At 40.3% G+C, this 24978-nt stretch overlaps 2 protein-coding genes across 2 annotated transcripts; one reads left to right on the top strand and one right to left on the bottom strand.

The window, feature by feature from the left end:
• Nucleotides 1-869: 869 nt before the first annotated feature.
• On the top strand, nt 870-13818 carry gnsb (glucosamine (N-acetyl)-6-sulfatase (Sanfilippo disease IIID), b). Its single transcript, XM_074618611.1, has 13 exons — nt 870-1181; nt 1988-2047; nt 2905-3108; nt 5268-5333; nt 5474-5572; nt 8109-8276; nt 8892-8974; nt 9786-9904; nt 9993-10096; nt 10174-10275; nt 10355-10465; nt 11621-11731; nt 11829-13818. Exons 1-13 carry the CDS (start codon nt 1002-1004, stop codon nt 11976-11978), a joined length of 1557 nt encoding a protein of 518 aa, XP_074474712.1. The 5' UTR covers nt 870-1001; the 3' UTR covers nt 11979-13818.
• Nucleotides 13819-14869: 1051 nt separating this feature from the next.
• Nucleotides 14870-18869, bottom strand: LOC141757825 (small ribosomal subunit protein uS3mA-like). The gene is made up of 4 exons (XM_074618673.1): nt 18864-18869; nt 15892-15969; nt 15494-15605; nt 14870-15280 (listed from the first exon to the last, which is right to left on the bottom strand). The coding sequence occupies exons 1-4, from the start codon at nt 18867-18869 to the stop codon at nt 14997-14999; spliced, it is 480 nt and encodes a 159-aa protein (XP_074474774.1). The 3' UTR covers nt 14870-14996.
• Nucleotides 18870-24978: the final 6109 nt, after the last annotated feature.

Raw genomic sequence — 24978 nt, 5'->3', positions numbered from 1 at the left:
CAAATCAATTTGTTTAGCAGACACTAAATAATCAGATTTTAATCTGAGTTTTTTTCATTATATTGTTAGAATATTTTGCTAAGATGTTAATCAAAATATATATTTTTATTATTATTAATTAATTATAATTAATAATTTCAAATGTCATCTGCTGAGCAATTGGGGTTGTTAAAAGTGAGTAATATATAAATCTTTGTTGATATCTTTTTATTTTAAAAGTTCTTAATATAAAGTCAGATGTTGTTGTTTTTAAATTTTTTTTTTTTTTTACTTTATTGAGAAAATGCAATACAATACAATTCAATACATTTAAGTAAATAGTTTTTGCCAATTTATAATTTTTTGGTTTTAATAGTAGTCAAATTGGTATCATTATAAGTATAAGAGGAGGGTATTGTTTTGATTTTATGTATATAATATTTTGCCAATATATTAATCAAATTAATTATATAAATTTCATCTGCCCAGATATTTAGTAATATTTAAATCTTTATTGATATCTTTTTATTTTAAAGGTTCTTAATTTAAACTCCATGTTGTACTTTTTAAATCAATGGGATTTTTTTTACTTTATTGAGAAATTATGAATTATTTAATTATATTTTATTTCATTTATTTTTTATATTATTTTTATATTTTATATTTTGCTAAGATGTTAACCAGATTATATATATTTTAAATTATTAATTAATTATAATTAATTATATCAAATTGGAGTTGTTAAAAGTGAGTAATATATCAATCTTGTTTTTTTTAATATATAAAGTAGTTGTAGTGCTCATCAGGTTGGTTGTACAGTGTGTCCTCAGTGTTTACTCCTCCCCTCTCAGTCACTGATCATATGACCTCCAACAACTCGACTCCACTTCCTCAAACTTCACTCTCTGTCCAGCTGCACAACGACTACACCCCCTCCACACTACACTACACCCTCCACAGAGCAGGAAACGAAACTCCAGTCCTCCACCAGAGAGTGAGTTAGTGGTGCAGCTGTGGGCATAATGGCAGCTTCGAGGAGCAGATCTGGACCCCCCAGAACCAGGCAGAGACTCCTCACGCTGCTGCTGCTGCTGCTGCTCACCTGCTGCGTCAAGTGTGCTGCTGCTGCTGCTGCAGGTAACAAACCGAGCAACATCATCCTCATCCTCACCGACGACCAGGATGTTCATCTGGGGGGCATGGTGAGTGCACAGAAATCACCTGGTATTGATCTTAAAGAGTTTATAGTGACTTCTTAATGCTCTCACCTGTAAATACTCACCTGTAAATACTCACCTGTAAATGCACACCTGTAAATGTGTGTTTATAGCAACCTAGCATTAAGTTTGGAGTCATCTTATTGCACTTTATGGTGTTTTTATCCCCTTAATATTCACATAAATCACCTGTTATTGATCTTAAAAGAGTTTATAGTGACTTCTGATGCTCTCACCTGTAAATACACACCTGTAAATACTCACCTGTAAATGTGTGTTATTAGCAAACTAGCATTAAGTTTGGAGTCATCTTATTGCACTTTATGGTGTTTTTATCCTCTTAATATCCACATAAATCACCAGTTATTGATCTTAAAAGAGTTTATAGTGACTTCTAATGCTGCCACCTGTAAAACACACCTGTACATGTGTGTTTATAGCAACCTAGCATTAAATTTAGTCATATTATCACACTTTATGGTGTTTTTATCACCTAAATATCCACATAAATCACCTGTTATAGAATAAAGTAGTGCTTTTGTAACTGTGCCGAGCCAACAAGCACTCTCGTGACGTCACATGCTAATACTGCAACATGGCGACACTCTTCCCACGAAAGATGAAGTTTTCTTCTGAATTCTATTTGTCATGTTATATAATTGTTCATTAAAGTGGAAATCCATTAGAAAAACCATCTTAATTTTTTATCATTTCCACTTTCATTTATTTTTTATAGAGCCGTAATCTGAGCTCATTCACATGTTGTAACCGTTCTTGTTTCTGTTCTGCAGACCCCCATGAAGAAAGCTAAAGCCTTAATAGGAGACGCAGGAGCAACATTTGTGAATGCTGTAAGTACATTTACCCAGCTGAAAGTATACACATACATTTACTCAAGTACTGTACCTAAGTACAATTTATAGGTACTTTTACTTTCCACTTTATGCCACTTAATACTTCAACTCCACTACATTTAATGGACAGTTTTTGATACTTTTCAGATTAATATTCTAACCAGCTCTCCTCCTGCCGATTTCAACGTGGATTTGTTGTTCTCAGCGTAGCGTTATCAGGGAGGGTTTTCTATAATCTCAAGGACATTTTCAGAAGTTTGGCATCGACTTGGTACCAAAGTATCGGTTCTCGTGACAGCCCTACTTCAGATTTCAGCACATGAGGTGTCAGCAGATGAACAGATGAGTTGTCAGCACAGTAATTTCCCCTCTAAACTTCTCAAGTTTCATTTCACAAAGAAGCAAAGATTACTGAACAGTCTTAAAACTGAAACTTAGGCTACATCCACACTAATACGTTTTAAAATGCAGAACTTTTGCTACTCCGGCGTTTTCGAGCCCCTAAGACGGAGAAAACGCTGCTGACCCCAGTTTAGTTTTAAAACTCCGGTGTTTGCGGGGTTTTTTTCTGTACGGGCACAATGAGTACTTTAACTGATGATACTTTAAGTAGATGTAGCTGATAATACTTCTGTACTTAAAGTAAAGGAGTGTTTCTTCCACTCACCTATGATTTCACATGTTTTAAGATGTTGAAACTGAAAACTGAGTTACATCCTCCTCTCCGCTGTCACGCATCTCTTTCATCATCTGTTTTTCTCCCCCTCCGTCCCCCCGTGTTCTTCCTCTTCCTCTGTCGCCGCTCTCGCTTCCTCCTCCTCCTCCTCCTCCTCCTCCTCCTCCTCCCGTTAAAGTTTACAGTCTCGCCGCTGTGCTGCCCCAGCCGGAGCAGCATATTGACGGGTCAGTACCCCCACAACCACATGGTGAGGAACAACTCGCTGACTGGGAACTGCTCCAGCACGCTGTGGCAGAAAGGACCCGAGACCTCGGCCTTCCCAATCTACCTCAGCAAGCAGAAGTACCAGACCTTCTTCGCTGGCAAATATCTCAACCAGGTTTGAACAGTTTATAAAAGTTCTGGGTTCAACATATGGTGGTTGGGCACTTTCACAACAGTACTAAGAGTCTAATTTCACTCAAAACCAGCGGTCAACCTCCGGGTCTGAGAAGTGAAGCCAATGCTGAAGTGCCTTAAACCTGCATTCTCTCTAACAGCCAGCAGGGGGCGACTCCTCTGGTTGCAAAAGAAGTCAGATTGTATAGAAGTCTATGAGAAAATGAGCCTACTTCTCTCTTGATTTATTACCTCAGTAAACATTGTAAACATGAGTTTATGGTCTCAATCTCTAGTTTGAAGTCTTCTTCAATACAGCATGATGTTCATTTAGTAACTTATGGTCCCATTTAGAGTCAAATAGACCATAAAGCAGGGGATGCTTTAGGGCGGGGCTACCTTGTGATTGACAGGTCGCTACCACGGCGTTGTCCGGTCTGGGAATTGTCTGTGTTTTCGTTTTACAACTTTAACCCTTTCACAGTGTGATTTCAGTTTATCAAAGTTTATTATAACATTTTGGTCGCCTGAAAATTTAAATGATTCAGCGTTCGGTTGTTCTTAGCTCCGCCCCCTCGTGTCGCTTCTGGTTGCAAAAAAACAAGATGGCGACGGCTAAAATGCTGAACTCGAGGCTTCAAAACGGAAGTCCACAAACCAATAGGTGACGTCACAGTGACTACGCCCACTTCTTATCTACAGTCTGTGGTTCAAAAGCAGAAATATCAACCTCATGGTGGCGCTAGATGAAAAATTAAGGGGTCACCAACGTCATTACATCTTCCTGAGGAGGACAGTTTGAGTGTTTCATGGAAAGCCATCCAGTAGTTGTTGGTGTAATTCAGTCAGTGTTGTCGGGTCGGGGCCTCTCAGGGCCACGTGTAACAGGATGACAGAGTGTTAACCAGGAAGTTAGCGTCACCCTGGTTCCCTCCACAAACAGCCAATGAGATTGTTCCATTGGGTTTTGGATTATTGCAGACAATAAACTCTGTGGCAAACACATTGTTATGATACTCACACGTTTTGTTCAGCAAGATAATCTCCACACACGAACACCACTTTATGATTTTTTAAATGCAGTAACCACAAGTAAAAAGATAACATTAGGCTATAAACAAACTACACCACGGTCACATGAGCGTGAGTAAACACAACGAGGCTGTAAAGGAAGACGAGTCGGCGTGATGACGTTTAGTCGTCTCATTTAGCCGCTTGTTTAAGACGCATATAGGTTTCAGTGAGATTTTTATTGATGTATTTTATGTTAAAATCTCTTCAGCTTGTGTTAACAACAGACCTTATTTCAGGCATCTATCTAAAAACCCACTGACTACCAGACGTGGGAACCGAAGGTGCTGAAATGCTAACTCATTTCTGGGTTTAGGACTCATTCCTGTAGCTCTCTGTACAGATATAGCTGCCCTCAACCACCTTCAGCCACCTGGGGCGGAGCTGTTGCAGCAGCCTCAACCACGTCTGCTTCCTGTAACACACTATCACAATCTTCATACTGCAGAATCTGAGTCATCTTATCAACAACAGTGTTCTTTTAGCCATGCTAGCTTCTCAACGTGGCCAGACTCAAAATATCTCAACAACCATGTGATGGATTGTCATGAAGTTCTGTTCATCATTCGTGTTCCCTTCAGGAGGAATTATAATAACTCTGGTGATCCTCTGACTTTTCATCTGGATTTTTTAAAAAAATGAGTGTAAATGAATAACTTCTTTTGTTTACATTTTCATTTTTATTTATCATTGTTGTAGGTCTATGGTACGACGGTACGACGGTACGACGGAGTATTAGGGCCACATTGAGGAAAAAAATAAATCTGAGATTTAGAGAATAAAGTCATAATATTACAAGAATAAATTCAGAAGTTTACGAGAAAAAAAAGTCGTAATATTATAAAGTAGTACTTTACATGTTATTTTTTTCTTCTTGTAGACCTACAAATTTATTCTCGTAATATTACAAATTTATTCTCATAATATTACGACTTTATTCTCCTAAAATAATGACTTTATTCTGTAAATCTCAGATGTTTTTCCCCTCAATGTGGCCCTAATACTCCGTAGTACATTGTCTCTTTGGCCCTCACTGCATTAGACTTATATACTATATACCATATACTATTTATTTTTTTCTGCCATCAGTACGGAAAGAAAGACGAAGGAGACGTCGGCCATGTTCCACCTGGCTGGGACCAGTGGCATGCACTGGTGAGTCTCTCTCAAACACACACACACACACACACACACACACACACACACACACACACACTCAAACACACACACACAAGTACTACTACTGTGTATTTCCAGGTACTTCTGTTGTCACAGCCTCTGCTTTATGCTTACAGGTGGGGAACTCGCAGTACTACAACTACACGCTTTCAGTCAACGGCAAAGAAGAAAAGCACGGAGACAGTTATGAGAAGGACTACCTCACAGACCTCATAGTAAGTCAATGACTGTCTCTCAGCAGTATGTCATGCATTAGGACATCTATAGGGACACGTGTGTGAGGGTTTATGGGACGATATAAGACCTCCAAACTGTCTGAATCAGCTGCTGTCACAGAAATACGACATTCTTTGTCTGCCAGTCAGCAGTTTGAACGATTAATCATCAACAGCTGGATGGTGGACTAGAACGGCAACCAAACAGGCTATTAATGAGTTAATTTAATGCCTTTTTAAGTATATTTTAGAGTGTTTGAATGAAGACGTTTGGCTTCTTTGTGTTTTTATTTAAATGTCTTCTGTTCATGGATGTGTAAAGAGAACGTGGTTTCATGCTGCAGGTCGTCCTCATCAGGTGACTGATGAGTCTTTCTGCGTAACCAGCTGTTTATTCTGCTGTAAATACAGTTTACGAGAGCTGAACTTTCTCTTGTCACCTTCACTGCTGGCTCGTAAATGAGCTTCAGTAATGATTGTACTTTTATCAGCAACACTAAATCAAAGACAAGGTTCTTTGATTTAGTGTTGCACTTCAATAAAGTTGGGGGCGGCAGATTAAACAAGACTAAGACTACATGGTAGAGTCAGCTATCACCTTATCTGTTATTACTTGGTTTGGTAATCTCTCTCAATAGGTTGCCAGTAAGATCATTGGTGTTAAACCTCCTGATCTGTCTCATATCTTCCATAAGAGAGCGCTTTCTAAGGCTCAAGATATTTGACAGTGTCCTCCTCATCGTCTGTACGGAGGTCCTACCCTCCGGACGGGGATTTATGCTTCATGTCCACAGGATCATTTACACACTTCCCATTCTAGTTGTCTATGTAAGCAGCCATGCAATTGTTACAACCCGGCTCTTAGGTTGCAACAAAAATGGGAGTGGAGACGAGGTAAATGCAAAAAGTAACAGAGTTTATTTACAAAACACTAAATTCATGAATAAATGTATAGATCATTATCAGTAATCAGTGGTGTAGGAGTGCATGGATGCGTGTGTGTGAGTGCATATAGAAAAAGAGGAAGAATAGCCGCGCCGCGATGTCCACATGCATGGAGAGATGTGCGTGCATGTAGAGAGAGCGCGTTCTGAATGGCGAAGAGGGTTTTATAGTCAGCGCTACACCGGGCCCAGGTGTAGCTCATCAACCCATCATGTCCTCATGTCCCCGCCTCAACCAGAGCCTGCAAGAAACAAAAGAGACCAGCGAGCCAACACACACCTAGTGGTGGGGAGGGGTCGTCACACAATGCATTCTGGTAGCGTAGTGTTGCGTTTCGAGTGACTGAGCGTCACATTGGCTGCTCCTCATTTGCATAAAGTTGATGTCTAGGCTAATTTATGCAAATCAGGGGCGCCTGAGGCGACTCGCTGCCTCTGGAAACTCCCTAGAAACTTTTAAACTAACTGTTGTCGATCTAAAATAAAGACAGATTCAGCGACTGCATGGCTTATTTATACACAAAATGTTTTTAGAAACACATTTCGCTGAACTTCTCTTTTCGTAAAATAAGAGATAAAAAAGTTTCCAAACGAGCCGCCGTGTTGGTTCCGGTTTGAAAGCTGGGAGCAGCACACGGAGGGAAAGCGTTCGTCCAATCAGGTGGAAGCACATCAAGCGTACGATCCTGGGAATTGAGGTGATCACAAAATGCCTCTGTGGACACGGACCATTAGACTCCCAAATGCTAAACATGTCCTTTATTTCTCCCACCAAATGACCCAATTGATTATTAGTTCTCCATTTAACTACCGGGGACTGATGATGATGATGATGGTTATTACGGGTTTCCTGTTGTCACTTGATGTATTCATGTACCTGACAGCGTGTGCCTACGTCTCGGTGTGTTACCTAGCGGCAAGACAAATTTCCCCTCGGGGACAATAACGTTGAAATTGAAGGAGAGTTTTTATCAGTCGCTTAAAAGCCTCAAGTGATGTCAGTCGTCAGAAAACGGCTTCATGGTACATCTTTATCTGAGTTTTTGGTGCATTAAGCAGGACAGGGTCTAAGGATCGTAGGCCTCTATCAGGTATACTGTACATCTTTACAGCAAAATAGTAGTTACAAACATTTAAGCTTTTCAGTATTACAAGAACAAACAAAAAACCGGATTGAAATTTAAATGAAAAAGGGCAGAAACATGTAGTTCGTCTGACTTATTGACACGACGTTTAGTTTCATAAAGAGTTCATTAGTAGTGTGAGCATTGAAAGGGCTGATGTAACACAGCGTGGGCGCATCAGTCACATCTAACAGCGTGTGTTTAGCAGCATCTGACCAGCTGTTGTTACACATCCTGTGGTGATAATGACTCACAGATCATCCCTCCATCAGCTGTTCTCTCAGCTCACTCTAGCTGAGTTTCTCCTGAAGTCGTTTAAACACCATCACTGTCTGTTTCCTCGTATCTGATCCTGATTCAGACAAACAACGACGACGCTGCTGTTGTTGTTGTTGTTTATCTCCCCATCTCTAGTCTTTAATCAAATGAGACATGTACTCAGTCTCGTTTTATTATTCCTGGAACCAGACGAACCGGTCCCTCCACTTCCTGGATGACAGGAGTCCCCAGCATCCCTTCTTCCTGATGCTGTCTCCTCCAGCGCCTCACTCGCCCTGGACGGCGGCGCCGCAGTACCAGAAGGAGTTCAGCGACGTTAAAGCCCCTCGAGACGGCAGCTTCGACAAACCAGGGAAGGTGTGTCCAAGAGTTGACATCAAACATGATTAAATATGATAGCTGTTTTTTTAATATATATATATAAAAAATAATAGAAATAATAATAATACAAAATAAATAAATATATGTCATTAAATACAGCAAAAATAATATTTTAAATAAACATATTCATTAATTAATTGATAAATTGTGACATAAATTGATATTTCTGTTTTAATTTGCTTTTTTATTTATTTATCTTTGTATTAATTCCCTTATTCATTTACACTTCTGTTTAACTTTCCCTTTTGTTTATGTATTTATTTATTTTTTATTTTAGATTTATGTGTTTACTTTTGCCTTTCATTTAGATTTATTTATTAATTTTTGCATTTTTTTTATATTCATTTTTAAATTTATTTATTTAAGCACGATTTTCCTTTTGCATTTCACCCCTTATCTATTTCCCTAAATTTATTTATTTCTGTATTCTTTTCTTTACACATTTCTTTATGCATTTCTTCCTCATCATGCAAACGAGGGGGCTGTCTATATTAATAAAAATAGTATTAAGTATTCATAAAAACAAATAAATAAAAGGGAAAATTAAACAGATATATATACATATATAATCTGTATTTGTGTGTGTTTCAGGACAAACACTGGCTGCTGCGTCAGCCGGTCAACCCGATGCCAGAAACCACCCTCACCTACCTGGACAGCGCCTACAGGCAAAGGTACAACTGATGAACAGGTCTCTCACGTTGGTTTAGACTGAAATATCTCATCAATTCTGATTAACTAGAGGTTATATTTGAATTAGGGTTGTCAATCAATTCAAATAGTTAATCGCGATTAATCACAAATTAATCACACATTTTTTTTATCTGTTCAAAATGAACCTTAAAGGGAGATTTATCAGGTATTTAATCCTCTTATCAACATGGGAGTGGACAAATCTGCTGCTTTATGCAAAATGTATGTATATATTTATTATTGTAAATCAATTAACAACACAAATCAATGACAGATATTGATCCAGAAACCCTCACAGGTACTGCATTTAGCATAAAACAATATGCTCCAATCATAACATGGCAAACTGCAGCCCAACAGGCAGCAACAGCTGTCAGTGTGTCAGTGTGCTGACTTGACTATGACTTGCCCCAAACTGCATGTGATGATCATAAAGTGGGCATGTCTGTAAAGGGGAGACTCGTGGGTACCCATAGAACCCATTTACATTCACTGAACTGGAGGTCAGAGGTCAAGGGACACCTTTGGAAATGGACATGACAGTTTTTCCTCACCAAAATGTTGCGTACGTTTGGAGCGTTATTTAACCTCCTTCATGATCAGCTAGTCTGACATGGTTTGTACCGATGGATTCATCAGGCTTTCTAGTTTCAGATGATGCCAGTATCTTCACTCTAGCTTTAACGCTGAGCTCGCTACAACCTAAAAATCACAGGTTGCGTTAATGCATTAAAGAAATGAGTTGCGTTAAAAAGCCTCTTTAAGAAATGTAAATGTCGACGCGTCCTGCAGGTGGCAGACGCTGTTATCTGTGGACGACATGGTGGAGCTGCTGGTCAAAAAGCTGGAGAGCATCAAGGAGCTGGACAACACCTACATCTTCTACACCTCCGACAACGGCTACCACACAGGTCCGAGTCCGTCCTCTGGTCCTCTGATCATCTAATACCGTGTATATTTCCTGCCTCACAGTAATCCCAATGTCCTCGCTGTTCTCAGGTCAGTTCTCTCTGCCCATTGATAAGAGGCAGCTGTATGAGTTTGACATCAGGGTCCCGCTCATGGTCCGCGGTCCTGGCATCAAACCCAAGCAGACGCTGCAGGTCTGACAAACACACACATAGTTTGATCTGTTAATCCTTATTTTCAGTCTGTTTTAAGATGATTTCTGTTCCTTCAGGCTCCGGTGTTGAACATCGACCTGGCTCCCACCATACTGGACATATCTGGTGTCAACCTGTCCACCGTGAACGTGGACGGACAGTCGTTCCTCTCTCAGATGGTCAGCTGCTTCTTTACATCTTTTCCTAAATGTTACCGTTTCCTCAGTCTTAAAAAAAGTAAACTTGTCTTCCTGTCAGGCCCCGTCGCTGCGTAACGGCACCGCCCGTCCCTTCTTCCTCGTCGAATACAACGGAGAGGGACATCCGACTACAGATCCTGCTTGTCCCAAACTGGGCCCCGGACTGTCCGTGAGTATCTGTCAATAAGACGTTTAACTATTGATCAACAGAAAACCAATCAGCAACAAGACTTTCGGTTCATTGTTCAAGTCATTTATCAAACAGAAATGGAATATCAATGGGAATTTGAATGTCTACTATTACATGACAGCAGGACAAACTCTACCCTTTAAACCTATTAAAAAAACATCAAACAGGGTGTGACCTTCAGACTGAAATCCTCCAAAACAGTTCATGAGGAAACTTTTAGATAAACCTGTTAATCCTGTTCCTGTGATTGGCAGCAATGTTGTCGTAACCTCAACACAAGACAGCATAAAGCACATTATTAAAACTGCATGATGGCCTTTAAGGCCATCATGCAGTTTTAATAAAAAAATAAATATATGTATTTTTTGCATGTAAATTACTTATTATTTTTTATTTAAAATAGAGTATATGTGAGCAGGAATTGACTACTCAACCTGTGCAGGAAAGGCCCGCCCAAAGCTAGTTGATTGACAGCTTGGCCTTTCAAGGAATAGCACAGGCAATAGGGAAAAGAATAAAGAAAAGTAAAGGGATAAAATTTAAATAAATTAAATTATATACAAATAAATAAATTACATCAATTAAGAATTTACAGACAAATTAGAGTAATTTAAATGCAAAAAATAAATAAATGACATTATAAATAAATTACATAAATTAAGAATTTACAGACAAATTAGAATAATTTAAATGCAAAAAAATAAATAAATTACATTATATAGAAAAAAATATATTAAAATGTACAGAAAAAAATAGAGTAATTTGAATGCAAAAAATAAATACATATATCCTATAGTCCTTTCTGATTTGACGCTATATAAAAATAAATTGAATTGAATTGAATATATACAGAAATAAATTAAAAGATAACTGTTAAAGTAAATGAAAAATGATTCTGTTATATTTTGTTATTTGTATATATATATATATTGCATATCAATTACTCGTTTTTTTTAAAGGGTTACAAATAAATAAATGACATTAAATCATTAAATAAACAAAATAAATAAAACATAAAATAAATAAATTAATAAAGAATATACAGAAAAAGATGTAGTTAACCCGTATTCATTTTGCCAACCGTGTATCCCATAAAAATATTTTTTTAATGAGAATAATTCTTTTGTTCTTCAGCAATGTTTCCCAGACTGCGTGTGCGAAGACGCCTACAACAACACCTACGCCTGCGTCCGGACCCTCGACGGCAAAGACAACCTGCAATACTGCGAGTTTGCAGACAGCGAGGTACAGCATGACGACATACAGTACATGTAATCTGAGTCCTTTAACAGATGTGACGAAACTCAGCGTCTCATCTTCTTCTTCTTCTTTGTGTCCCCAGTCGTTTGTGGAAGTGTACAACCTGACGTCAGACCCCCACCAGCTGGAGAACATCGTGAAGAAGGTGGATCCGGCCGTCCTGCAGGCGATGAACCAGCGGCTTATAAAGCTCCAGTCCTGTCAGGGCGACAGCTGCCGCGACACCAAGTAACCAAGAAGCGACGCACGCCAGGAAGCTGCCATTTCTACGAGATGGGGTTGGTTTATCCGACTTGTTTGGTCAACTTTTACCACAAGCGTGACGGTTGGATCGACCTTTTTTTATAACCCTGTTTCCCGTTTTGACTCGTCTCAACAGGAAAAGTTAAATGATGGCTGGATTCTATTCAGCTGCTTCAGTTTCAGGGTCCTGGTATTGTGCATGCTGGCTCACTGTCACTCTGTCATGGTTTACTGGGACACTTGAATAGAACGGAGCCGTCGTTAAAGGACACGTTTGACGTTTTGGGAAATACGCTAGTTTGTCACGGTCCCTCTGCTTCACTCCTCGCCGCCAGGAGACTTCTTCACCGGGAAATATATCTATAGACGCCGGTTGAGTTCACCGATTGAAGCAAATAAGAGCCGGGCTATTAATTGAAGTTTTGAGATATACACGTTTTCGTACGGACCCTCCACCAGAATCTCCCAAACTGTCAAACTTCTCCTTTAATGTTTACTTTAGTTTTCTTACGACGACGAGTCAAAATATCTGCTGTGAAAATGTTCTTAGGGTTTTTTTATTCTTTTATATTTGAGATAAACTCCTCACCCAGTTCATATTGTGCAGATCTCTGCATATAAACTGCACTATAAACTTCTGTTCTTTACTGACTGTTCGGGGTTCAAAATGTCATCTCAACTTTTTTTGTTCTTAAATGATGCACAACCAAAGGTTTACTAGCTGTTGTTAATCCAATCATCTCTAAAGGAAGAGTTCGACATTTTGGGAAAATACACTTATTTGCTTTCTTGCAGAGAGTTAGCTGAGAAGATCGATATCACTCAAGCTTAGCATAAAGACTGGAAACGGGGAAACAGCTGGCCACTTCTGCGTTTTACTGGAGGGGTTTTGTGCCAAACAATTTCTTGGTTGGGAAATAAGAAATAATCCTTGTAGTTATATAAATATTACTTGTATTTTTACACGTTTTTGTACGGACCCGCCATCAGAAAGTCACGTCTGTCCGTTCAGTATAAAGCTTAGCACAGAAAATAGTGTGAAAACAGCTGTTTAAAGATATCAAAATCCACCTATCTGCATCTCTAAAGCTCACTAATCACCTCGTTATGTCTCGTTTGTTTAATTCAAAACAAAAACTGAAGTGTAAAAATGATAATTTGCAATTTAACGGAGGTTAACGGTATGTTTGGAACGGTTTCTTGGCAAGAATAGTTTGACATAGACAACCATAAAACTACAATTTGATGTTTTGACATGTCAGTTTTTGTGTGAATTAAACAAACATGATATAAAGTGTTTATCGGTGAGCTTTAGAGGTTCTGCAAAGTGGATTTTATAACATTTAGACAGAACCAGGCGAGCTGTTTCCAGTCTTTATGTTAAGCGTTTAACCAGCTGCAGCTTCATATTTCCCAAAATGTCAAACTGTCTCTTTAAGCTGAACTTATTTAGAGTTCAGCTCTTAAATATTGTTGAACTTTTATCTCTGCAGAACTTCTAATGAAAGAAGTTGAAGTCTTTTGTGCCTCACACACAACTTTGTTTTAATTTTTAATCCTGCTGTTTGATATTTTACACGGAGTATTAATGATGACATTTATGTTATTGAGCCTTTTTAATTAAAAAGGAAGATGGAATAAAAAGGGCTGTGATATTTTTCGATGCGTGTTTTGTAATTGTGAGCTGGAAGTTTCACCAGGTAACATGATGAAACGAAACGCTCCGATCCCGTGTGCCTTGTGTTTGCACTGACGAGGCTCACGTGCCTTAAATGTGAATGTATTTGCACTGTGATGAAATTAACAATAAATCAAAAGAAGCATTTAAATGAACTTGTCATGTGGATATTTTTCTTTTCGGTGTCACACAGCAAAAGTACATGTACTACTTAGCATTTATAAACATTAAATAAACAGGTTATAACACACTTTAATGTAGTTGTAAAGACATTTCAAGTGTTTTCATTATATTGTCATTTATTGTCTGTTTATACAGCAGCCTTCAGTTTAGATGTCCACAGGAGGAGTTATAGTTATACATTAATAAACACTTATATGTACTTACATCTACATTACAGAGTGTTATAAACCGCTTATTAAATGTTTATTTACTGCTTATAAATGCTACAAAGGGGGACTAAGTGTAATCTTCTTCTTCTGGAGTAATGTGCTGAAAATTAATGAACAAGATGTATAAAATGCAACCTGATATTTTAACTTTGAAGTATCTTATAGGACCCCAGCCGGTATTAACTTTTCCCCTGACTTACAAACCATGATACGTTCGGCTGAGTCAGAGGCTTCTTTTAAATTAAAGCTTAAAACATACTTTTATCGCACCGCTTTTCCCTGATTTCATCTACTTACTCTACTTGTATTGCTGTTTTTATGTGTTGCTATAATGTATGTTCTGTGTGTTCTTTCTTGCTATGTGAAGCACTTGATAATTTGTTTTGATAAATAATATATAAATAAAGATATTATATTATGATGATAAACATGAGGAATGGAGGTGATGAAACTGCATGTGAATTGAAAAATTGACAATTTAGTGTTGTGAATGATGAATGTAAGATGGTGAAAATGATAAAACACGGCTCTTTTTTCATCGTATCACGTTTTAAATTAATCAAATCACTTGATAATTTATCAATTCACATCCAGTTTTACAGATCTGTTGTTCAATTTACATGCATTTATTATCGCCTAAATTTTTTATCAATTAATATTTGTTACTTCCACTGCTCATAGATAAAAGGATGACATTTCCAAATGTAAATAACAGTTGGATCAGAGTGAACTGGAGCTGCAGTATATACATACATACAGTTTATTAAACCTTGTAGTTGCTATATATGTTTAACAATATCAGGCATAATGTTACAATAACACATGTTTATTTAAATCTGAGCATTTATTTCACAAAAGCAATAACGCTGAAGAACAAGAGCAGAATCCATCTGGTGGTAAACCATCTCTAGTAGAAACATTCAGTATTAGTACAACATCAGAGGTACTTGTACACGGCTTTATCCTGCAGCGTCTGAATCTCTAACTTGACGGGGCATTTGTACAGGTGCGACAGCAGCGACTCCGAGTAGCCGATCAAGAAGTAAAACTTCTGCGGAGGTAACTTCTGGATCATCAAAGCGCACACGATGAGCAGGTTGCCGCGTCGTTTGATCACGATCTCGTTGGCCAGGCAGGCGTGGAAGGTCCCGAACATGAAACGTCTTATGAACACGTCCTCTATGGTCCGGTCAGCTGCGCCCTCCTCTCCTTTCAGGTTACCTAGAAGAAACAGGAAGGAGAGTTTACAGAGTATACAGCAATCAATCCACTTTAAGTATATCGCCTAATACAACTTTTAAACCGATTAAAATAGTCTCTGCATGCTTTGCTCCTTTCCCACAAGTCCTGTTGTATTTACATCTTTACAAACACTAGATTCAAACTGTTAAGTTGCTCTTTAAGGAGCATGCTCGTGGTCGTGGTCGTGCTCACTGGTATTGTGTGACAGCCATCCTTTGCGGTGGGCGATGTAATGAGGTGGAAGTGCTTGCTCATAGGTTATAGGTTTGTCTCCTTTCCCCACTCGGACACGAGCTGCTTTGTTCTGGAAAACAAAAGAGAAAGAAAGAGGATAAAATGTCAGTAAAGCAAACTGATAACTACACGATGAGCCTCGATCCAAAAGCAAGAGTGCTCACTAGTGCTTAGTTACGCCATCGTGCAAATCCCAAATATACAAAGAACTCTGCACTTCAGAGACTGTAACTCTGCGAGATATCTTCTTAAATATCTAGCTCAAATGGGCAAGTGAGGACTGTTTTAAGACAGACTCAGAATAATGTGAACCTAACCTATATAGGGTTCATTATAATGATGTCTGGAGTGTTTACCTTGCAGCACGCTGCAGTGACGTGGAGAGCTCTGCTTCCAGAGGAGCTGCATAATGAGCCGGACCTGGATAAAGAACTCTGCAGAGGGGAAATAAACCATCAGATTACTACGACTAGTTCTGAGAACAGGAGGCTTTACAGGATCTAATCAGGATCAGTAAGAGCTGAGCTTGTAAAATGATGATTCAGTTGCAGTTCCCAGTTTAGCTCAACTGGTTATCCACCTTTGGTTGTACATTTTAACACACTTTACGTTGTCATTTATCCACAAGAAGACACAAGAAAAGTGTTGAAATAAAACATTTGCATCTATGAATGTCTGTTTTTGCCAAAAGAACAAGAATGCTTCTTTAATGTTCAGTTAAGGGGAGACACCCGAGGTCAGGGGTCAGCAACCTTTACTATCAAAAGAGACATTTTTGGCAAAAAAATAAATTTAAAAAATCTGGCTGGAGCCGCAAAACGTATTTGAGCCTCATAATGAAGGCAACACCACCTATTGCATGTACCACCCTCGTACCTGTTGTAGGTTTATGGTATGACGGAGTATTAGGGCAACATTGAGGAAAAACATAAATCTGAGATTACCAGAATAAAGTTTACGAGAAAAAAAAGTCGTAATATTATAAAGTAGTACTTTACATGTTATTTTTGTTTTCTTTTTGTAAACCTATGACTTTATTCTCATGATATTATGACTTTATTCTCATAATATTACGACTTTATTCTCGTAATATTATGACTTTATTCTCGTAATATTATTACTTTATTCTCGTAATATTATTACTTTATTCTCGTAATATTATAAAATGTTTTCTCGTAATATTACAAATTTATTCTCGTAACATTAGGACTTTTTTTCTCGTAATGTTATGACTTTAATCTCGTAATGTTATGACTTTAATCTCGTAATGTTATGACTTTATTCTCGTAATGTTATGACTTTATTCTCGTAATGTTATGACTTTAATCTCGTAATGTTATGACTTTAATCTCGTAATGTTATGACTTTAATTTCGTAATGTTATGACTTTATTCTCGTATATTACAAATTTATTCTCGTAATATTACAACTTTATTCTTTTAATATTATGACTTTATTCTCGTAATATTACAAAATGTTTTCTCGTAATATTACAAATTTATTCTCGTAATATTAGGACTTTTTTTCTCGTAATATTATGACTTTATTCTCATAGAGTTATGACTTTAATCTCGTAATATTATGACTTTATTCTCTTAAAGTTATGACTTTATTCTCGTAATATTACAAAATGTTTTCTCGTATATTACAAATTTATTCTCGTAATATTACAACTTTATTCTTTTAATATTATGACTTTATTCTCGTAATATTACAAAATGTTTTCTCGTAATATTACAAATTTATTCTCGTAATGTTATGACTTTATTCTCGTAATGTTATGACTTTATTCTCGTAATATTATGACTTTATTCTCATAAAGTTATGACTTTATTCTCGTAATATTATGACTTTATTCTCGTAATATTATTACTTTATTCTCGTAATATTATGACTTTATTCTCGTAATGTTATGACTTTAATCTCGTAATATTATGACTTTAATCTCGTAATGTTATGACTTTATTCTCGTAATATTATGACTTTAATCTCGTAATGTTATGACTTTATTCTCGTAATGTTACAAAATGTTTTCTCGTAATATTACAACTTTATTCTTTTAATATTATGACTTTATTCTCGTAATATTACAAAATGTTTTCTCGTAATATTACAACTTTATTCTTTTAATATTATGACTTTATTCTCGTAATATTACAAAATGTTTTCTCGTAATATTACAAATTTATTCTCGTAATATTAGGACTTTTTTTTCTCGTAATGTTATGACTTTAATCTCGTAATGTTATGACTTTATTCTCGTAATGTTATGACTTTAATCTCGTAATGTTATGACTTTATTCTCGTAATGTTATGACTTTAATCTCGTAATGTTATGACTTTATTCTCGTAATGTTATGACTTTAATCTCGTAATGTTATGACTTTATTCTCGTAATATTATGACTTTATTCTCTTAAAGTTATGACTTTATTCTCGTAATATTACAAAATGTTTTCTCGTATATTACAAATTTATTCTCGTAATATTACAACTTTATTCTTTTAATATTATGACTTTATTCTCGTAATATTACAAAATGTTTTCTCGTATATTACAAATTTATTCTCGTAATATTAGGACTTTTTTTCTCGTAATGTTATGACTTTAATCTCGTAATGTTATGACTTTATTCTCGTAATATTATGACTTTATTCTCATAGAGTTATGACTTTAATCTCGTAATATTACGACTTTATTCTCTTAAAGTTATGACTTTATTCTCGTAATATTACAAAATGTTTTCTCGTAATATTACAAATTTATTCTCGTAATATTAGGACTTTTTTCTTGTAATGTTATGACTTTATTCTCGTAATGTTATGACTTTATTCTCTTAATATTATGACTTTATTCTCATAGAGTTATGACTTTAATCTCGTAATTTACGAAAATCTTTCTTGTAATATTCTGACTTTATTGTGTAAATCTCAGATGTGTTTTCCCTCAATGTGGCCCTAATACTCCGTAGTACATTATCTCTTTGGCCCTCACTGCATTAGACTTATATACTATATACTTAGACTATAAACTGTTACCTTCATCACAATGATCACATGTTTTGCGGCTCCAGACAGATTTTTATTTATTTTTTGCCCCGAAATGGCTCTTTTGATAGTAAAGGTTGTTGACCCCTGTCGTAGATGAGGTAAAAAGTACATTACTTCCCTCCAAATTGTAGTAGAAGTAGGAAGTAGCATGACATTTTAAATACTCAAGTAGAGTACAAATACCTCTGGTTATATAGAGTCAGAAAAACAACAACCGGCAGGTGATTGATCCAGTTAAAAGTTCAAAGAGGTCCTGATCATCTGTTGTCTCTCCGTCACCTCCATCACTGTCTGTCTGTCTGTCTGTCTGGTATCAGTGTCGGCCTACCTCCACCTTTGTCGTCTCCCATCATGCAGCTCTTTGATGTGACAGACCTTACAGTCTGAAGAAAGAAAATTAACCTTAAAGGGAGATTAGTCAAGTATTTAATCCTCTTATCAACATGGGAGTGGACAAATATGCTGCTTTATGCAAATGTATGTATATATGTATTATTGTAAATCAATTAACAACATAAAACAATGACAGATATTGATCCAGAAACCCTCACAGGTACTGCATTTAGCATAAAACAATATGCTCCAATCATAACATGGCAAACTGCAGCCCAACAGGCAACAACAGCTGTCAGTGTGTCAGTGTGCTGACTTGACTATGACTTGACCCAAACTGCATGTGATGATCATAAAGTGGGCATGTCTGTAAAGGGGAGACTCGTGGGTACCCATAGAACCCATTTACATTCACATATCTGGAGGTCAGAGGTCAGTATGTGAGCCATGCTCACTTTTACCTTGTTTTTTGTTTTTTTACTTGCTTTTACTGCCAAGACCTGCTAAACTGTTTTTCATTGTTTTTCCATGACAATGACAATAACATCTCTAAGTCTAAGACTTTTTATCGACATACTATATACTATGGCTTTTTTATATTTTTTAGTGATATACTATATACTATGACTTTTATATTTTTTAGTGATATACTATATATTATGGCTTTTTTATATTTTTTAGTGATATACTATATATTATGTCTTTTTTATATTTTTTAGTGATATACTATATATTATGGCTTTTTTATATTTTTTAGTGATATACTATATACTATGACTTTTTTATATTTTTTAGTGATATACTATATATTATGGCTTTTTTATATTTTTTAGTGATATACTATATATTATGGCTTTTTTATATTTTTTAGTGATATACTATATACTATGACTTTTTTATATTTTTTTGTGATATACTATATATTATGGCTTTTTTATATTTTTTTGTGATATACTATATATTATGGCTTTTTTATATTTTTTAGTGATATACTATATACTATGACTTTTTAATATTTTTTTTAATGATATACTATATACTATGATTTGTGGTTGGAAACCGGATCACCCGGATTCAACCCAGCAGACAAGGGCCGAATCACTCAGCCACCATGTCGCTGTGGGGAGGAGGGAGAGAGTATGGAGGGGTGATGGTAGGAGGCGACCACGTCACCGTGGGGAGGAGGTTGAAATCACTTCATATAGAGCAGGTAGGGTGTAGGGGCTAGGGGTTGTAGGGTGTAGGTGTAGGGGTTGTAGGGTATAGGGGGTGTAGGTGTAGGGGTTGTAGGGTGTAGGAGGTGAAATCACTTCACATAGAGTAGGTAGGGTGTAGGGGTCGTAAGGGGTGTAGGTGTAGGGGGTGTAGGGGTTGGTGGGTGTAGGTGTAGGGGGTGTAGGGGTTGTAGGGTGTAGGGGGTGTGGGTGTAGGGGGTGTAGGGGGTGAAGGGGCGGGATGGTCAGAAGGGGGATGGGGGAAGAATGTGGAGAGAAAGGATGCTACTTCTCTCTCCTCTCTTTCTCCTTCCTCTCCTTCTTCTCCCTTTTCAAGTCCTCCTTCTCTTTTTTCTCCAGAGCCTCCTTTTCCTTCTTCACTCTTTTCAACTCCTCCTTCTCTCTTTCCTCCCTCTCCTTCTTCTCTCTCTTCTCTCTTTCCTCCCTCTCTTTCTTCTGTCTCTTCTCCTCCTTCTCCTTCTCCACAATCAGCTTCTTTAACTCCTTCTTCTTGGCATTCATCTCCTCCGCGGTCATCTTCAGCGCTCCCAGGTCAAGTTTCTGGTGGAGCTCCTGGAGGCGGAGGAGTTGTGCCTGGAGGTCTGTGGTGGTGTCGGTCTTGAGCCGGATCTGATCTTCCAGAGCGGCGAGTTTCGTTGACCACTCGGCCTCGCTCTGGAGGAGCTGCATCTCCTTCTCCTTCAGCCGGACCTCGCTCTGGATGAGCTGCATCTCCTTCTTTAGAGTCAGGACTTCCAGAGCCATCTTGGCCGTCGTCAATCCGGTGATCAGATCATCCTTTTCCAGGACGACCTGGCTCACCTTCCTGTCCGACTCGTCCTGCAGAGATTTGACCATCAGATTCTTTTGATCAAGTGCAGATTGGAGCTCTCTCTCACAGGTCTCTCTGATCTCCCTGTTCTCCTCCTTCCAAGCTTCACAGGCCTTTTCACACTTTTCAGTCCAGCCCTGGTTGACCATCAGGATCTCATTATGCTTTTCAAGCAGACTTTGACTGAGAGAGTCGGTCACCTCCTGTTTCTCCTGCTCCTTGGTCTGCAGGTCGCTCTGAACCTGTATCAGGATCTTGTTTTTCTCCAGCTCCCAGCCGGACTCCTTGGCGGCCATCTGCTCCGTCAGGGCAGCGTTTTCGGCGGCCAGCTCAGTGTTGTGCTGGTGAGAGTCCTTCAGCTGATTGCTGGTAGTCTGTTTGACCATCACGATCTCGTTCTGCTTTTCAAGCAGACTTTGACTGAGAGAGTCGGTGACCTCCTGTTTCTCCTGCTCCTTAGTCTGCAGGTCCATCTGAACCTGTATCAGGCTCTGAGCTGAGCTGTTCTTCTCCAGCTCCCAGCCGGACTCCTTGGCGGCCATCTGCTCCCTCAGGGCAGCGTTTTCGGCGGCCAGCTCAGTGTTGTGCTGGTGGGAGTCCTTCAGCTGATTGCTGGTAGTCTGTTTGACCATCACGATCTCGTTCTGCTTTTCAAGCAGACTTTGACTGAGAGAGTCGGTGACCTCCTGTTTCTCCTGCTCCTTAGTCTGCAGGTCCATCTGAACCTGTATCAGGCTCTGAGCTGAGCTGTTCTTCTCCAGCTCCCAGCCGGACTCCTTGGCGGCCATCTGCTCCCTCAGGGCAGCGTTTTCGGCGGCCAGCTCAGTGTTGTGCTGGTGGGAGTCCTTCAGCTGATTGCTGGTAGTCTGTTTGACCATCACGATCTCGTTCTGCTTTTCAAGCAGACTTTGACTGAGAGAGTCGGTCACCTCCTGTTTCTCCTGCTCCTTGGTCTGCAGGTCGCTCTGAACCTGTATCAGGATCTTGTTTTTCTCCAGCTCCCAGCCGGACTCCTTGGCGGCCATCTGCTCCGTCAGGGCAGCGTTTTCGGCGGCCAGCTCAGTGTTGTGCTGGTGAGAGTCCTTCAGCTGATTGCTGGTAGTCTGTTTGACCATCACGATCTCGTTCTGCTTTTCAAGCAGACTTTGACTGAGAGAGTCGGTGACCTCCTGTTTCTCCTGCTCCTTAGTCTGCAGGTCCATCTGAACCTGTATCAGGCTCTGAGCTGAGCTGTTCTTCTCCAGCTCCCAGCCGGACTCCTTGGCGGCCATCTGCTCCCTCAGGGCAGCGTTTTCGGCGGCCAGCTCAGTGTTGTGCTGGTGGGAGTCCTTCAGCTGATTGCTGGTAGTCTGTTTGACCATCACGATCTCGTTCTGCTTTTCAAGCAGACTTTGACTGAGAGAGTCGGTGACCTCCTGTTTCTCCTGCTCCTTAGTCTGCAGGTCCATCTGAACCTGTATCAGGCTCTGAGCTGAGCTGTTCTTCTCCAGCTCCCAGCCGGACTCCTTGGCGGCCATCTGCTCCCTCAGGGCAGCGTTTTCGGCGGCCAGCTCAGTGTTGTGCTGGTGGGAGTCCTTCAGCTGATTGCTGGTAGTCTGTTTGACCATCACGATCTCGTTCTGCTTTTCAAGCAGACTTTGACTGAGAGAGTCGGTGACCTCCTGTTTCTCCTGCTCCTTAGTCTGCAGGTCCATCTGAACCTGTATCAGGCTCTGAGCTGAGCTGTTCTTCTCCAGCTCCCAGCCGGACTCCTTGGCGGCCATCTGCTCCCTCAGGGCAGCGTTTTCGGCGGCCAGCTCAGTGTTGTGCTGGTGGGAGTCCTTCAGCTGATTGCTGGTAGTCTGTTTGACCATCACGATCTCGTTCTGCTTTTCAAGCAGACTTTGACTGAGAGAGTCGGTCACCTCCTGTTTCTCCTGCTCCTTGGTCTGCAGGTCGCTCTGAACCTGTATCAGGATCTTGTTTTTCTCCAGCTCCCAGCCGGACTCCTTGGCGGCCATCTGCTCCGTCAGGGCAGCGTTTTCGGCGGCCAGCTCAGTGTTGTGCTGGTGAGAGTCCTTCAGCTGATTGCTGGTAGTCTGTTTGACCATCACGATCTCGTTCTGCTTTTCAAGCAGACTTTGACTGAGAGAGTCGGTGACCTCCTGTTTCTCCTGCTCCTTAGTCTGCAGGTCCATCTGAACCTGTATCAGGCTCTGAGCTGAGCTGTTCTTCTCCAGCTCCCAGCCGGACTCCTTGGCGGCCATCTGCTCCCTCAGGGCAGCGTTTTCGGCGGCCAGCTCAGTGTTGTGCTGGTGGGAGTCCTTCAGCTGATTGCTGGTAGTCTGTTTGACCATCACGATCTCGTTCTGCTTTTCAAGCAGACTTTGACTGAGAGAGTCGGTGACCTCCTGTTTCTCCTGCTCCTTAGTCTGCAGGTCCATCTGAACCTGTATCAGGCTCTGAGCTGAGCTGTTCTTCTCCAGCTCCCAGCCGGACTCCTTGGCGGCCATCTGCTCCGTCAGGGCAGCGTTTTCGGCGGCCAGCTCAGTGTTGTGCTGGTGAGAGTCCTTCAGCTGATTGCTGGTAGTCTGTTTGACCATCACGATCTCGTTCTGCTTTTCAAGCAGACTTTGACTGAGAGAGTCGGTGACCTCCTGTTTCTCCTGCTCCTTAGTCTGCAGGTCCATCTGAACCTGTATCAGGCTCTGAGCTGAGCTGTTCTTCTCCAGCTCCCAGCCGGACTCCTTGGCGGCCATCTGCTCCCTCAGGGCAGCGTTTTCGGCGGCCAGCTCAGTGTTGTGCTGGTGGGAGTCCTTCAGCTGATTGCTGGTAGTCTGTTTGACCATCACGATCTCGTTCTGCTTTTCAAGCAGACTTTGACTGAGAGAGTCGGTGACCTCCTGTTTCTCCTGCTCCTTAGTCTGCAGGTCCATCTGAACCTGTATCAGGCTCTGAGCTGAGCTGTTCTTCTCCAGCTCCCAGCCGGACTCCTTGGCGGCCATCTGCTCCCTCAGGGCAGCGTTTTCGGCGGCCAGCTCAGTGTTGTGCTGGTGGGAGTCCTTCAGCTGATTGCTGGTAGTCTGTTTGACCATCACGATCTCGTTCTGCTTTTCAAGCAGACTTTGACTGAGAGAGTCGGTGACCTCCTGTTTCTCCTGCTCCTTAGTCTGCAGGTCCATCTGAACCTGTATCAGGCTCTGAGCTGAGCTGTTCTTCTCCAGCTCCCAGCCGGACTCCTTGGCGGCCATCTGCTCCGTCAGGGCAGCGTTTTCGGCGGCCAGCTCAGTGTTGTGCTGGTGGGAGTCCTTCAGCTGATTGCTGGTAGTCTGTTTGACCATCACGATCTCGTTCTGCTTTTCAAGCAGACTTTGACTGAGCGAGACGGTCACCTCCTGTTTCTGAGCCTGTATCGGGATGGCTCTCTGAGCCATCCGGAGCTTGTTCTTCTCCAGCTCCCAGCCAGACTCCTTGGCGGCCATCTGCTCCCTCAGGGCAGCGTTTTCGGCAGCCAGCTCAGTGTTGTGCTGCTGGGAGTCCTTCAGCTGGTTGCTGGTAGTCTGGAGGAGTTGAACCTGGAGGTCAGGGTTTTGTTTGTCCTGTTCTTTGAGGTCCCTCTGGGCTTCCTTCCTGATGGTTCTCTCTGACCTGAGAGCATTCAGGATGTTGTTCTTCTCCAGATCCCAGCCGGCTATCTGCTCCCTCAGGGCAGCGTTTTCGGCGGCCAGCTCGGTGACCTGTTGAGAGTCCTTCAGCTCGTTGCTGGGAGTCTGTTTGACCATCACGATCTCACTCTGCTTTTCAAGCAGACTTTGACTGAGCGAGACGGTCACCTCCTGTTTCTGAGCCTGTATCGGGATGGCTCTCTGAGCCATCCGGAGCTTGTTCTTCTCCAACTCCCAGCGGGACTCTTTGGCGGCCATCTGCTCCCTCAGGGCAGCGTTTTCGGCGGCCAGCTCAGTGTTGTACTGGTGAGAGTCCTTCAGCTGGTTGCTGGGAGTCTGTTTGACCATCAGGATTTCATTCTGCTTATCAA

Source organism: Sebastes fasciatus, chromosome 19 (assembly GCF_043250625.1).
Source record: "Sebastes fasciatus isolate fSebFas1 chromosome 19, fSebFas1.pri, whole genome shotgun sequence".
Lineage (NCBI taxonomy): Eukaryota > Metazoa > Chordata > Actinopteri > Perciformes > Sebastidae > Sebastes > Sebastes fasciatus.
Note: the sequence above shows the minus strand (reverse complement) of the source record. Positions and strands in the feature narration are given on the sequence as shown.